Source organism: Anomaloglossus baeobatrachus, chromosome 12, assembly GCF_048569485.1.
Source record: "Anomaloglossus baeobatrachus isolate aAnoBae1 chromosome 12, aAnoBae1.hap1, whole genome shotgun sequence".
Classification (NCBI taxonomy): domain Eukaryota; kingdom Metazoa; phylum Chordata; class Amphibia; order Anura; family Aromobatidae; genus Anomaloglossus; species Anomaloglossus baeobatrachus.
The window spans coordinates 11,904,220-11,921,312 of record NC_134364.1 but is presented as its reverse complement, the minus strand read 5'-3'; the positions used below and the strand labels follow the sequence as shown (position 1 = coordinate 11,921,312).

Sequence of the window (17,093 nt, the reverse complement as noted above, 5' to 3'; positions counted from 1 at the left end):
CCCAGCGCAGTCCATGTCACAAGAAAGGGGAAGCGTCGGGAGAGAATTAAATCTAGAGGAACAGTAAAACCAAATCCTTCCTGTCCATATTCAGCCTCTGCTAGATACATATTATTCTGTTCTGATACTGCGGGGGGTGAGACGGGTTTCTACGGGAAAGTCACCCCCCTCCTGACAGTGGTCTCGTCCGGTGTCCTCTCTGTATCCAGCGCTCGGGTCCGGACAGGTGAGGACGGGCCTGAACCACCGGGCGGAAAACGGGGGGGGACGGGACAGTGACAAGACTGAGGGATCCGGTGGTGCAGGGGCCCAGAGCTGAGGGGGAGCGGGCGGCGGTCACCGGCCCCTGGAGAACGGACAACACTGGAGGGTGAAGACCTGACCCCTAATGTGAGCTGGGAATAACGGGATCCCCGGGACTGGGGCTTCCAGTGATGTGATTGAGGCACCAGTGAGGGGGGGGTCACTGGGGGGAGTGGGGTTGAGGCAACAGTGTGGGGGTCACTGGGGGGAGTGGGGTTGAGGCAACAGTGTGGGGGTCACTGGGGGGAGTGGGGTTGAGGCAACAGTGGGGGGAGTGGGGTTGAGGCAACAGTGGGGGGAGTGGGGTTGAGGCAACAGTGGGGGGAGTGGGGTGGAGGCAACGGTGGGGGGGGTCACTGGGGGGAGTGGGGTTGAGGCAACAGTGGGGGTCCCTGGGGGGATGAGGCAACAGTGTGGGCCCCTGGGTGGGGGGGTTGAGGCAACAGTGGGGGTCCCTGGGGGCATGAAGCAACAGTGGGGGTCCCTGGGGGGGGTTGAGGCAACAATGTGGGCCCCTGGGGGGGGGGGGGGGTTGAGGCAACAGTGTGGGCCCCTGGGGGGGGGTTGAGGCAACAGTGTGGGCCCCTGGGGGAGGGGGGGTTGAGGCAACAGTGTGGGCCCCTGGGGGGGGGGGTTGAGGCAACAGTGTGGGCCCCTGGGGGGGGGGGGGTTGAGGCAACAGTGTGGGCCCCTGGGGGGGGGGGTTGAGGCAACAGTGTGGGCCCCTGGGGGGGGGGCTGAGGCAACAGTGGGGGCCCCTGGGGGGTTGAGGCATCAGTCGGGGTCCCTGGGAGGGTTGAGGCATCAGTTGCAGTCCCTTGGGGGTTGAGGCATCAGTCGGGGTCCCTGGGAGGGTTGAGGCACCAGTTGGGGTCCTGGGTGGGTTGAGGCATCAGTCGCAGTCCCTTGGGGGTTGAGGCATCAGTCGGTTCCTGGTGGGTTGAGGCATCAGTCGCAGTCCCTTGGGGGTTGAGGCATCAGTTGGGGTCCTGGTGGGTTGAGGCATCAGTCGCAGTCCCTTGGGGGTTGAGGCATCAGTTGGGGTCCTGGTGGGTTGAGGCATCAGTCGCAGTCCCTTGGGGGTTGAGGCATCAGTCGGGGTCCTGGTGGGTTGAGGCATCAGTCGCAGTCCCTTGGGGGTTGAGGCATCAGTTGGGGTCCTGGTTGGTTGATGCATCAGTCGCAGTCCCTTGGGGGTTGAGGCATCAGTTGGGGTCCTGGTTGGTTGATGCATCAGTCGCAGTCCCTTGGGGGTTGAGGCATCAGTCGGGGTCCTGGTGGGTTGAGGCATCAGTCGCAGTCCCTTGGGGGTTGAGGCATCAGTCGGGGTCCTGGTGGGTTGAGGCATCAGTCGCAGTCCCTTGGGGATTGAGGCATCAGTCGGGGTCCTGGTGGGGTTGAGGCATCATTCACAGTCCCTTAGGGGTTGAGGCACCAGTCGGAGTCCCTTGGGGATTGAGGCATCAGTCAGGGTCCTGGTGGGGTTGAGGCAGCAGTTGGGTCACACTGCCGGTGCTGGGGTGTGTGGAGGGTACGCAGTATTGGAGTAAGTGTGGCGTCACGGTCCTTCTTTTTCTCACAGCCGCCATGGTGAACATTGTCGCCTTGCTCCGGGACTCGTGGATGTACGCGGTGCTGCCGTTTGGGGTCACGGTTGGATATTACCTGGATAAGTGGAACGACTCAAAGATGACTCTGTACAAGAATAAAAGCCGCCTCTTCCAGAGGTGAGAGGAGCCGGCTCCGGGGAAGAACTGACGGCTTCTCCAGGGTCGTCCGGATTTAGGCTCTGGTCACAGTGGTGTCATGGTTTCAATATGTCAATCAAAAAGACTGCTGGAACACCGTTGTAAATGTGAACAGGGTGCTAGCCAAAAAACACACAATCTATATGAAGTGAAAGCTGCACACCAAATTCAGGGAAATATGAAGAAGCAAAACTGCTCTATAAGACATAAGGAATGAAAAATACAATTAGCCATATGAAAAATTGAAATGTGACATTGCATAACTACTGAGGATTATTTGAAAAAAAAAAAAAGATATTTAGCTAATGTATTGATCAATTCATTACTGCCCCATAACCACTTCACGGTAATCTCTTATTTATGGGGTCCCTAATGTTACCTCTATAGGCGGTTAAAACCTGCTTGTGTGCATGGGTACCTAACCAAATGTTACCTCAAACCACACATAGAGGTAAAATTTGGTTAGGGACCCCATAAATAAGAGATTACCGTGAAGTTGGTTATGGGGCAGTAATGAATTGATCAATACATTAGCTAAATATCTCTTTTTTTCAAATAATCCTCAGCAGTTCTGCAATGTCACATTTCCATTTTCATATGGCTAATTGTATTTTTCATTCCTTATGTATTATAGAGCAGTTATGCTGCTTCATATTTCTCTGAATTTGGTGTGCAGCTTTCACTTCATATAGAAGGTTTCTATATGTACCTGCTGCACCACATGACATGGCAGCCCCCCAGACTCCCGAGCCCACCCTCACCGTGTCATATCACTCGCCTCTCTGCAGTGTATTTATGGCGCTATTTTATGTGTCACCTTTAGCTTTGTATACAGCACTTTTATACAGTCAGTGTAGGACGCACACACCGGTGGCGGGTCACCTGACCGCATGTGACGGCTTCTTATGTGCGGCGCTCGCCGGTCCGTACACTGACCGTATAATACCTCATTGTGGACGCAGCCATACTGATCCTGGCAGTTTAACCTCTTGGGTGCCACAGTGAATAGTGATCTCACTACCTGTCTGATCTACTTGAGACCAGTCTTCCATCTTTGGATTATTGGATTACCAACCTCTGATCTAAAGCCTGCTTTACACGTTGCAATTTCGCATACGATATCGTGCCGCACAACCGATTAACCCCCGTCACACGTACTTACCCGTCCATACGACCTCGCTGTGGGCGGCGAACGTCCACTTCCTGGAGTGGGAGGGACGTTCGGCGTCACAGCGACATCACACGGCAGCCAGCCAATAGAAGCGGAGGGGCGGAGCTAAGCGAGACATAAACATCTCGCCCACCTCCTTCCTTCCGCATTGCTGGCCGGGAGCCGCGGGATGCAGGTAAGATCTGTTCATCGTTCCCGGGGTATCACACACTGCGATGTGTGCTACCCCGGGTACGATGAACAACCTGACGTGCAATTCTAGAGAAATGAACGATGTGTGTGCGATGAACGTTTTACCGTTCAATCGCAATCGCACGTACCTGTCACACACTGCAATGTACCTTACGATGCCGGATGTGCGTCACTTACGACGTGACCCCGCCGACACATTGTAAGATACATTGCAGCGTGTAAAGCAGGCTTTAGACTGATACATTGTAACAAACCATCAGGACAGGACAGAGATCGGTGTTGCTGTTTTGTGTTTTTCTTTCTACACTGTTTCCAGCCTTTCTTTTCTTAAGCTGGTTTCACATCAGCGTTTTTCTAATTTAAAAAAAACGGCGTGCGGTCCGACCCCAATTTTGATACCAGCCAGGGTAAAGCCACACGGCTGAAGGCTGGTATTCTCAGGATGGGGAGCTCCACGTTATGGGGAGCCACCCAGCCTAAAAATATCAGCCAGCAGCCGCCCGGAATAGCCGCATCCATGAGATGCGACTTTCCCGGGACTGTACCCGGCTCATCCCGAATTGCCATGGTGCGGTGGCAATCGAGGTAATAAGGAGTTAATGGCAGCAGCCCATAGCTGCCACTAAGTCCTAGGTTAATCATGGCAGATGTCTCCTTGAGATACCTTCCATGATTAACCTGTAAAGAAACACATACACCCAAAAAAATCATTTTTTTGTAATAAGACAAAAAAAGCAACCTCTTTCACCATTTTAATAAAGTCCCCAAATACCCCTCCACGTCCAACGTAATCCACTGAGGTCCCTCGACACTTTCAGCTCTGCTACATCGGAAGCTGACAGAGAGCGGCACAGACCACGACCGCTCTCTGCGAGCTTCCCGCAGCAACTGAAGTGAGTCGCGCTATCAGCGATAACGTCACTCAGGTTACCCGCGGCCACAGATCTCAATGGGAGGACTTCAGCTGTGGCCGCGGGTAACCTCCGTGACGGCACCGCTGATCGCGCGGCTCACTGCGGTCACCAATGAGAGCTTCACCGGTGACTGAAAATCAGGCCATGCCACACAGACAGAGCTGCGGGATGACAATGAAGTCGGGTGACGTTCATCTGAGTTCATTCTGATCGTGCGGCTCTGTCTGTGTCTGCTGTCAGCGGCCATTCAGCTCTGCTACATGGCTCTGTCTGTGTCTGCTGTCAGCGGCCATGTAGCAGAGCTGAATGGCTCTGTCTGTGTCTGCTGTCAGCGGCCATGTAGCAGAGCTGAATGGCTCTGTCTGTGTCTGCTGTCAGCGGCCATGTAGCAGAGCTGAATGGCTCTGTCTGTGTCTGCTGTCAGCGGCCATGTAGCAGAGCTGAATGGCTCTGTCTGTGTCTGCTGTCAGCGGCCATGTAGCAGAGCTGAATGGCTCTGTCTGTGTCTGCTGTCAGCGGCCATGTAGCAGAGCTGAATGGCTCTGTCTGTGTCTGCTGTCAGCGGCCATGTAGCAGAGCTGAATGGCAGATGACATAGAAAAAACGGATCCGTCAAAACTAAGCCAAAAAACTGCACCCAAATGCATGGAAACACAAGTGAACGGTCCGTTTTTATGCTGGATCCGGTAGACGGATCCAGTTAAAAAAACGTTCAAGTCACTTGCGGTGGCATGCGTTGTACTCCACAAAAAATGGATCCAGTAACATGCAGTTTGCGTTTTTTGCCTTAAGGCAGAAAAACGCTGACGTGAAACCAGCCTTATTCTAAGTCATGATCTCGTCCTCGTTGGCGCCTTAAGCTTCATAGTTATTTTTTCCTCTACTTTCTGCAGGGAACTAAAGCCTAATGAAGAGGCATGGAAGTAAAGAGAGAAGGCGGCCGGAGGAGACTTTTTTTGTTTTTTTCTTTAACTTTTCATTTGTAAAGTGTGGAACACGTTCCATGTGGAATAAATACTATTTGGATTAAATTATATTCACTACTAAGTGTCCTGAATTTCTTGTAGAAGGCTTCTGAAGCAGCTGGAAAAGCAAAATATTTTATAAAAAGAATAAAATCATTATTAAAGGGGTATTCCACCACAAATCTCAGTCGTTTTGGACTTTGTACTAAAAAAATAAATAAATCGACACCCCTGTACTATACTTATCCTGCGCGTCGTCCTATCTCCATGTTTGACGCTCTTCCTGCTTTTTTCACCCCTCCTGTCACATTTTGAATAAAGAGTCTGTCATTACTGACAATGTGAACAAGGCCTGAGAAGGAGCAGTAACTTCTCTACAGAGCAGCACTGAAAAAACAAAGAGGTGCTGCAGAGCTGGACCCTGCGGAGCGAGAACCAAACCAGGCCCATTCAGTATAGAAATCACTTACTGCAAAAATATACGGTCAAAAAAATAGTTTATTCTGTGTCTGTTTCACCCCCTCCCCATATACAGCATGTTGTGTCGTTTTAGTCAATTTCACTTCCATTTCTTTAGTTGTACATATAGGGGAGGTATTCTGGGTGGGCGCTGTGACGCAGTGCATAATGCTGTGTGTAAGGCCCCCTACAGACGTCAGTGATTCCGGTACATAGACGTCCGTTTTCATATGTACTGGAGACACAAACATACGCAGACCCATTAAAATCAATGGGTCTGCGCACTCAGCCCTGTTTTCTCACGGACCGCGTGTCCATGTGGAGCATACATGTGTTTGTGTGCTCCATATGGCAACATGTCAGTTTTTTCTCCGCAGCACGGATGTCACACGGACTGCACATTGATGTGATCCATATGACATCAGTGTGACACGTATCGGACATAACACGTGTCTTTGAAATATAATTATTTTCTATACTCGCCTCTCTCCAGTGCTGCTGTCACTTGCTTCCGGGCTCGCTGATTATGCTCATGACTATTCACTGCATCGCGGACCCAGAAGCAGCAGCAGAGACAGGTGAGTATAGAGGTTCCTGCTGTCTGTGTGCTATCACAGATAGATCACCGACAGCACTGGTTGACCACACACACATATACGCACCCACACCACAGACTGTGGAAAAGTGTGTTTTTATCATGCACGTGTGAAGGGGGCCTAAGGAAGGAGAGCCAGGCACACTAGCACTGCAGGAGGAGCAGTGTGAAGATATGGACGTGCGGTGGTGGATTGTAAACTGCTCAAAAAAGCTGCAAACCATGAAAAGCAAAACTTGTTTCTTCCTATTAAAAATAAACAACTTTTCAAATGTTGGTTTAATGTATATTTAATAAGATAAGGGAATCTTATAGGGGTTATCTGCAGTTACGGTATGTGGCTGCCGGCCTTGTGCGCACACCCTCTGCATTCCCTAGTTAGAGCAATTGGTCACATGACGCCTCCTGCAAGTGATTTGCATATCTGACATAAAGGCGTAATCAGCTCCCCAATTCCAAAGGATCCAAACCCCGACCACAGACCAAGCTTCAGCAGCTGATCCAGCACCTCCAGAAAATGGAAAAAACACATGGAACAAGTCATCACTGCCAGAAACACAATCCCCACTTATAAGTGCGGTGCAGGTAACGTATACTGCGCTTTACACTGGGGCTGTATTTCTGATGGTGATGGCTTGTTGCATGTGGTGTTTTCTATTTGCTGGACCAGCTAGTGAAGCTTGGACTGTATGTGATTTGCATACATGTGGTCCCGTAATGATTAGATGCACTCAATTATTTTAGAGAGAAGCTGGACATGTCTGGATGGTATATGACCATGAGTGCACAAATCACATACATATAGGTGATGTGACCGCCCGGGGAGCTGTCACAGCAGGCGCATGGCACTGTCAGCAGTCATACAGTCACTAATCATACAGTGATCATTTTTATTTCTATAGCACCAACATATTCCGCAGCGCTTTGAAATTCATAACACCTTTAATGATTTCTGGCAACAGAGATGACCCAGGTTCAGCCGAACTTTGGAGAAAGTTCTGTTCAGGACTTAATAATAATAATGAATTTAATAATTTTATTAATTTATATAGCGCTATTAATTCCACAGCGCTTTACATACATTGGCACTACTGTCCCCATTGGGGCTCACAATCTAGAGTGCCTATCTGTATGTCTTTGGAGTGTGGGAGGAAACCGGAGAACCCGGAGGAAACCCACGCAAACAAGGGGAGAACATACAAACTCCTTGCAGATGGTGTCCTGGGTGGGATTTGAACCCAGGACCCCAGCGCTGCAAGACTGCAGTGCTAACTACTGAGCCACCTCAAGACTGCCGTGTTAACCACTGAGCCACCACAAGACTGCAGTGCTAACCACTAAGCCACCGTGCCGCCCATTGAGCCACCGTGTCGCCCATTGAGCCACCGTGCCGCCCAAGGACTTGGTCATGACCTCAAGTTGATCCCGGAGCCCGAACCCCAATGGAAGTCACTGATTGTGCAGTTCGCCTATTTGCCCCCATACAGCCATATACAGTGGAACCCGGGAGTTTGCTCTTAAACCAAGTTACCCTTATATCACAGCAAATTTTCCCATAGGAAATAATTGAAATGCAGACAATTCGTTCCACAACCCAAAAATAGTTACTGTATTTATACAAACTTATTACAGTAATACAATATAATGTCCTGTATTCATATACAATTATTACAGTCACTAATACAGAATGCAGTGCAGTAAAAAACATGTAAAACAAATTAAACAGTACATTAGCTTCCACTAGAATTGTTGGTGTGTGCGAGGTACAGTATAAGCAATGTGCTGCACTGGTTAGCCGAAAGAGTACAATACTGTGTCCACAAATTGATAGAAATGCTATATAGTATATACTGCACTGTACAATGGTATACTGTATACAGTATATGTACAGAAAGTTACCTCCAGAGCGGGTCAGAGCGCGGTGAAAGGACAGAACCAGACGTGTGCACGGGGAGAATTTACTCTTCTTGGAAAGCATTGCTCTTAAACCAAGTTACATATTTTTAAAAAGCTTTGCTTGTCTTGCAAAACGCTCTCAAACCAAGTTATACTCTTAAACCAAGGCTCCACTGTATAGATCTCTTCCGAGGGACGATGGGATTAATAATGTATTTATTTGTTTTGTACACAACATTCCGAAAATGTTACCCCGTGTGAGCCATTCAGAGACTGAAGGCACTGGACCGAGCCCCGAGCGTACCCGAGCACTGCGTTGCTTGCTCGAGTGGTCCACATACGTAAAGCGCCTGAACTCCAAACTTGATATTGTTTGCTATATTTGGTGATCCCACTTTTTTGCGCATTTTCTTTCTCTCTTGCTCTACTAAATTGAACTCCAAACTCAAACACATTTTTTTTTTACAGCCCATGTTCAGTGCGAACCCCAAACTGTACAGTTCTGGTTCACGCGTCTGCTGGACATGAAGTCACTGGGGCCATCAGAACGAGACCCTACAGAGCCCAGTCTGATGCAGGCTCAGCGTGCGCACCACTGCTCCATCCAGTGTCCCTACAGAGTTTGGAGGGGGAGCACAGGCTGACCCTCCAGGCCTCAGCGATCACTACATTTTCCCTTATCCTATTAGTTTAGTTTAGGTTTGGCTAAAAAATTTGCAGGAAACCGAGAAAAATCAGTAACGGAGAAAAATCCTAAAAAGAAAAATAATTAATGCAGATGAAAACAAGGCTGTGGATGTTATAACATTATGCAGAAGGAAGTGCAGCTCTGGAGAACAAAGTGCAGCAATACATATCTACTGTGCAGAACGTGGTACAAGAAGTGGAATCAGTGATAAATGTGGCAGAAGCCCCAGGGAACAGTGGAACATCGGGATACATGTGGGCTGCACTCAGGGCTGCACTCAGGGCTGCACTCAGGGCTGCACTCAGGGCTGCACTCAGGGCTGCACTCAGGGCTGCAGGGGATTCTCATTCATGGAAAGGTATTGGCAGAGAATCTGCAGCACATAAAAACAACAGCTTCTCCGTGAACAATCAGTGATGCAGTTTTAGGTTTTCCATCTGTTTGCTCCCAGTTATCACTGCCCAGGGCAGGACACAGATACACCCAGCACGCGTGCCTACAGGGGACAGAACCAGATTCCAGGAACAAAGATGGCAGCCAACAGCTAATGCCCTCTGATGACGTCACACGGCGTAAGCGTCAGATAGCCACGTGATCTAAAGTCAGTCACCTGATCATCACTTACACGTGATCGGAATCTGAGATGACCATTGGGCAGTTCCTTACCGGCACTTCCGTGACGTAGCCGGGAGGGGTGTGGCCGGCAGTTGAGACAAATAAACATGGAGGTGATCTTTCACGAAAAAGTAAGTTGTCATCTGTGAGCGCCGGAGATCGGGGAGCGGCGGGGGGAGGGGGCACCGGGGCCGGACGCAGCTGTCATGGCGGTGATACGTGCTCACCGGGAGCCAAAAACAGCCAACACCCGGGGAAAGGAATCCACAGACACAAAGTGTTATTACAGCACGGGTCTGACGTCACAGCCGGACATAATAGTGTTACACAGGGGATGTGACATCACAGCTCAGGATATAATGTTATTATACAGGATGTGACATCACAGCTCAGTATATAATGTTATTATACAGGATGTGACATCACAGCTCAGTATATAATGTTATTATACAGGGATGTGACATCACAGCTCAGCATATAATGTTATTATACAGGATGTGACATCACAGCTCAGTATATAATGTTATTATACAGGATGTGACATCACAGCTCAGTATATAATGTTATTATACAGGATGTGACATCACAGCTCAGGATATAATGTTATTATACAGGGATGTGACATCACAGCTCAGGATATAATGTTATTATACAGGATGTGACATCACAGCTCAGGATATAATGTTATTATACAGGGATGTGACATCACAGCTCAGGATATAATGTTATTATACAGGGGTGTGACATCACAGCTCAGCATATAATGTTATTATACAGGATGTGACATCACAGCTCAGGATATAATGTTATTATACAGGGTGTGACATCACAGCTCAGTATATAATGTTATTATACAGGATGTGACATCACAGCTCAGGATATAATGTTATTATACAGGGATGTGACATCACAGCTCAGGATATAATGTTATTATACAGGGGTGTGACATCACAGCTCAGGATATAATGTTATTATACAGGGTGTGACATCACAGCTCAGGATATAATGTTATTATACGGGATGTGACATCACAGCTCAGTATATAATGTTATTATACAGGATGTGACATCACAGCTCAGTATATAATGTTATTATACAGGATGTGACATCACAGCTCAGGATATACTGTTATTATACAGGGTGTGACATCACAGCTCAGCATATAATGTTATTATACAGGGATGTGACATCACAGCTCAGGATATAATGTTATTATACAGGATGTGACATCACAGCTCATGATATAATGTTATTATACAGGATGTGACATCACAGCTCAGGATATAATGTTATTATACAGGATGTGACATCACAGCTCATGATATAATGTTATTATACAGGATGTGACATCACAGCTCATGATATAATGTTATTATACAGGATGTGACATCACAGCTCAGGATATAATGTTATTATACAGGGATGTGACATCACAGCTCAGGATATAAGGTTATTATACAGGATGTGACATCACAGCTCAGGATATAATGTTATTATACAGGGATGTGACATCTCAGCTCAGGATATAATGTTATTATACAGGGATGTGACATCACAGCTCAGTATATAATGTTATTATACAGGGGTATGACATCACAGCTCAGGATATAATGTTATTATACAGGTATGTGACATCACAGCTCAGGATATAATGTTATTATACAGGATGTGACATCACAGCTCAGGATATAATGTTATTATACAGGATGTGACATCACAGCTCAGCATATAATGTTATTATACAGGATGTGACATCACAGCTCAGTATATAATGTTATTATACAGGATGTGACATCACAGCTCAGGATATAATGTTATTATACAGGGTGTGACATCACAGCTCAGTATATACTGTTATTATACAGGGTGTGACATCACAGCTCAGTATATAATGTTATTATACAGGGATGTGACATCACAGCTCAGCATATAATGTTATTATACAGGATGTGACATCACAGCTCAGTATATAATGTTATTATACAGGATGTGACATCACAGCTCAGAATATAATGTTATTATACAGGGGTGTGACATCACAGCTCAGCATATAATGTTATTATACAGGGATGTGACATCACAGCTCAGCATATAATGTTATTATACAGGGTGTGACATCACAGCTCAGCATATAATGTTATTATACAGGGATGTGACATCACAGCTCAGGATATAATGTTATTATACAGGGATGTGACATCACAGCTCAGGATATAATGTTATTATACAGGGGTGTGACATCACAGCTCAGGATATAATGTTATTATACAGGGTGTGACATCACAGCTCAGGATATACTGTTATTATACAGGGGTGTGACATCACAGCTCAGGATATAATGTTATTATACAGGGATGTGACATCACAGCTCAGGATATAATGTTATTATACAGGGTGTGACATCACAGCTCAGCATATAATGTTATTATACAGGATGTGACATCACAGCTCAGTATATAATGTTATTATACAGGGGTGTGACATCACAGCTCAGGATATAATGTTATTATACAGGGATGTGACATCACAGCTCAGGATATAATGTTATTATACAGGGTGTGACATCACAGCTCAGCATATAATGTTATTATACAGGGATGTGACATCACAGCTCAGTATATAATGTTATTATACAGGATGTGACATCACAGCTCAGTATATAATGTTATTATACAGGATGTGACATCACAGCTCAGCATATAAGGTTATTATACAGGGTGTGACATCACAGCTCAGGATATAAGGTTATTATACAGGATGTGACATCACAGCTCAGGATATAATGTTATTATACAGGGTGTGACATCACAGCTCAGTATATAATGTTATTATACAGGATGTGACATCACAGCTCAGTATATAATGTTATTATACAGGATGTGACATCACAGCTCAGCATATAATGTTATTATACAGGGTGTGACATCACAGCTCAGGATATACTGTTATTATACAGGGGTGTGACATCACAGCTCAGGATATAATGTTATTATACAGGGATGTGACATCACAGCTCAGGATATAATGTTATTATACAGGGTGTGACATCACAGCTCAGCATATAATGTTATTATACAGGGTGTGACATCACAGCTCAGTATATAATGTTATTATACAGGGTGTGACATCACAGCTCAGTATATAATGTTATTATACAGGATGTGACATCACAGCTCAGTATATAATGTTATTATACAGGATGTGACATCACAGCTCAGCATATAATGTTATTATACAGGATGTGACATCACAGCTCAGGATATAATGTTATTATACAGGGATGTGACATCACAGCTCAGGATATAATGTTATTATACAGGATGTGACATCACAGCTCAGTATATACTGTTATTATACAGGGTGTGACATGACAGCTCAGGAAATAATGTTATTATACAGGGATGTGACATCACAGCTCAGGATATAATGTTATTATACAGGGGTGTGACATCACAGCTCAGGATATAATGTTATTATACAGGGTGTGACATCACAGCTCAGGATATAATGTTATTATACAGGATGTGACATCACAGCTCAGGATATAATGTTATTATACAGGGATGTGACATCACAACTCAGGATATAATGTTATTATACAGGGATGTGACATCACAGCTCAGGATATACTGTTATTATACAGGGGTGTGACATCACAGCTCAGGATATAATGTTATTATACAGGGATGTGACATCATAGCTCAGGATATAATGTTATTATACAGGGATGTGACATCACAGCTCAGGATATACTGTTATTATACAGGATGTGACATCACAACTCAGGATATAATGTTATTATACAGGATGTGACATCACAGCTCAGTATATACTGTTATTATACAGGGATGTGACATCACAGCTCATGATATAATGTTATTATACAGGGATGTGACATCACAGCTCAGGATATAATGTTATTATACAGGGATGTGACATCACAGCTCAGGATATAATGTTATTATACAGGGATGTGACATCACAGCTCAGGATATAATGTTATTATACAGGGATGTGACATCACAGCTCAGGATATAATGTTATTATACAGGATGTGACATCACAGCTCAGTATATAATGTTATTATACAGGGATGTGACATCACAGCTCAGCATATAATGTTATTATACAGGATGTGACATCACAGCTCAGTATATAATGTTATTATACAGGATGTGACATCACAGCTCAGAATATAATGTTATTATACAGGGGTGTGACATCACAGCTCAGCATATAATGTTATTATACGGGGATGTGACATCACAGCTCAGCATATAATGTTATTATACAGGGTGTGACATCACAGCTCAGCATATAATGTTATTATACAGGGATGTGACATCACAGCTCAGGATATAATGTTATTATACAGGGATGTGACATCACAGCTCAGGATATAATGTTATTATACAGGGGTGTGACATCACAGCTCAGGATATAATGTTATTATACAGGGTGTGACATCACAGCTCAGTATATAATGTTATTATACAGGATGTGACATCACAGCTCAGTATATAATGTTATTATACAGGGGTGTGACATCACAGCTCAGGATATAATGTTATTATACAGGGATGTGACATCACAGCTCAGGATATAATGTTATTATACAGGGTGTGACATCACAGCTCAGCATATAATGTTATTATACAGGGTGTGACATCACAGCTCAGTATATAATGTTATTATACAGGATGTGACATCACAGCTCAGTATATAATGTTATTATACAGGATGTGACATCACAGCTCAGTATATAATGTTATTATACAGGGTGTGACATCACAGCTCAGTATATAATGTTATTATACAGGATGTGACATCACAGCTCAGTATATAATGTTATTATACAGGATGTGACATCACAGCTCAGCATATAATGTTATTATACAGGATGTGACATCACAGCTCAGGATATAATGTTATTATACAGGATGTGACATCACAGCTCAGGATATAATGTTATTATACAGGGTGTGACATCACAGCTCAGGATATAATGTTATTATACAGGATGTGACATCACAGCTCAGGATATACTGTTATTATACAGGGGTGTGACATCACAGGTCAGGATATAATGTTATTATACAGGATGTGACATCACAGCTCAGCATATAATGTTATTATACAGGATGTGACATCACAGCTCAGGATATAATGTTATTATACAGGATGTGACATCACAGCTCAGCATATAATGTTATTATACAGGATGTGACATCACAGCTCAGGATATACTGTTATTATACAGGGGTGTGACATCACAGCTCAGGATATAATGTTATTATACAGGGTGTGACATCACAGCTCAGTATATAATGTTATTATACAGGGGTGTGACATCACAGCTCAGGATATAATGTTATTATACAGGGATGTGACATCACAGCTCAGGATATAATGTTATTATACAGGGTGTGACATCACAGCTCAGCATATAATGTTATTATACAGGGTGTGACATCACAGCTCAGTATATAATGTTGTTATACAGGATGTGACATCACAGCTCAGTATATAATGTTATTATACAGGATGTGACATCACAGCTCAGTATATAATGTTATTATACAGGGTGTGACATCACAGCTCAGTATATAATGTTATTATACAGGATGTGACATCACAGCTCAGTATATAATGTTATTATACAGGATGTGACATCACAGCTCAGCATATAATGTTATTATACAGGATGTGACATCACAGCTCAGGATATAATGTTATTATACAGGATGTGACATCACAGCTCAGGATATAATGTTATTATACAGGGTGTGACATCACAGCTCAGGATATAATGTTATTATACAGGATGTGACATCACAGCTCAGGATATACTGTTATTATACAGGGGTGTGACATCACAGCTCAGGATATAATGTTATTATACAGGATGTGACATCACAGCTCAGCATATAATGTTATTATACAGGATGTGACATCACAGCTCAGGATATAATGTTATTATACAGGATGTGACATCACAGCTCAGCATATAATGTTATTATACAGGATGTGACATCACAGCTCAGGATATACTGTTATTATACAGGGGTGTGACATCACAGCTCAGGATATAATGTTATTATACAGGGATGTGACATCACAGCTCAGGATATACTGTTATTATACAGGGGTGTGACATCACAGCTCTGTATATAATGTTATTATACAGGGGTGTGACATCACAGCTCAGGATATAATGTTATTATACAGGGATGTGACATCACAGCTCAGGATATAATGTTATTATACAGGATGTGACATCACAGCTCAGGATATAATGTTATTATACAGGATGTGACATCACAGCTCAGGATATAATGTTATTATACAGGGTGTGACATCACAGCTCAGGATATAATGTTATTATACAGGGGTGTGACATCACAGCTCAGGATATAATGTTATTATACAGGATGTGACATCACAGCTCAGGATATACTGTTATTATACAGGGTGTGACATCACAGCTCAGGATATAATGTTATTATACAGGATGTGACATCACAGCTCAGGATATAATGTTATTATACAGGATGTGACATCACAGCTCAGCATATAATGTTATTATACAGGATGTGACATCACAGCTCAGGATATACTGTTATTATACAGGGGTGTGACATCACAGCTCAGGATATAATGTTATTATACAGGGATGTGACATCACAGCTCAGGATATACTGTTATTATACAGGGGTGTGACATCACAGCTCTGTATATAATGTTATTATACAGGGGTGTGACATCACAGCTCAGGATATAATGTTATTATACAGGGATGTGACATCACAGCTCAGGATATAATGTTATTATACAGGATGTGACATCACAGCTCAGGATATAATGTTATTATACAGGATGTGACATCACAGCTCAGGATATAATGTTATTATACAGGATGTGACATCACAGCTCAGGATATAATGTTATTATACAGGGTGTGACATCACAGCTCAGGATATAATGTTATTATACAGGATGTGACATCACAGCTCAGGATATACTGTTATTATACAGGGTGTGACATCACAGCTCAGGATATAATGTTATTATACAGGATGTGACATCACAGCTCAGGATATAATGTTATTATACAGGATGTGACATCACAGCTCAGGATATAAGGTTATTATACAGGATGTGACATCACAGCTCAGGATATAATGTTATTATACAGGATGTGACATCACAGCTCAGCATATAATGTTATTATACAGGATGTGACATCACAGCTCAGGATATACTGTTATTATACAGGGGTGTGACATCACAGCTCAGGATATAATGTTATTATACAGGGATGTGACATCACAGCTCAGGATATAATGTTATTATACAGGGGTGTGACATCACAGCTCTGTATATAATGTTATTATACAGGGGTGTGACATCACAGCTCAGGATATAATGTTATTATACAGGGATGTGACATCACAGCTCAGGATATAATGTTATTATACAGGATGTGACATCACAGCTCAGGATATAATGTTATTATACAGGATGTGACATCACAGCTCAGGATATAA

General features: G+C 44.1%; 2 protein-coding genes across 3 annotated transcripts in view; both read left to right on the top strand.

The window, feature by feature from the left end:
- Positions 1-4: 4 nt before the first annotated feature.
- On the top strand, positions 5-5,371 carry NDUFB1 (NADH:ubiquinone oxidoreductase subunit B1). Of its 2 annotated transcripts, none has more exons than XM_075330758.1 (3): positions 5-226; positions 1,886-2,030; positions 5,222-5,371. In XM_075330758.1, the coding sequence occupies exons 2-3, from the start codon at positions 1,891-1,893 to the stop codon at positions 5,253-5,255; spliced, it is 174 nt and encodes a 57-aa protein (XP_075186873.1). In that variant the 5' UTR covers positions 5-226; positions 1,886-1,890; the 3' UTR covers positions 5,256-5,371. The 2 variants fall into 2 exon arrangements, with proteins under 2 accessions (XP_075186873.1, XP_075186874.1); XM_075330759.1 differs by lacking the exon at positions 5-226 and adding an exon at positions 283-390.
- Positions 5,372-9,573: 4,202 nt separating this feature from the next.
- Positions 9,574-17,093, top strand: part of ATXN3 (ataxin 3) — a 37,790-nt gene continuing 30,270 nt past the window's right edge. The window contains exon 1 of the mRNA XM_075329927.1: positions 9,574-9,677. Within this exon, the coding sequence (XP_075186042.1) occupies positions 9,654-9,677 (24 nt within the window). The 5' untranslated portion in view covers positions 9,574-9,653. The remainder of the gene's footprint in view (positions 9,678-17,093) is intronic.

Bases quoted from the DNA above. Each gene is read 5' to 3' on its own strand.
- NDUFB1 (XM_075330758.1), top strand. From the start codon at position 1,891: ATGGTGAACATTGTCGCCTTGCTCCGGGACTCGTGGATGTACGCGGTG. The intron at 2,031-5,221 runs GTGAGAGGAGCC...TACTTTCTGCAG, and splicing joins AAAAGCCGCCTCTTCCAGAG to GGAACTAAAGCCTAATGAAG.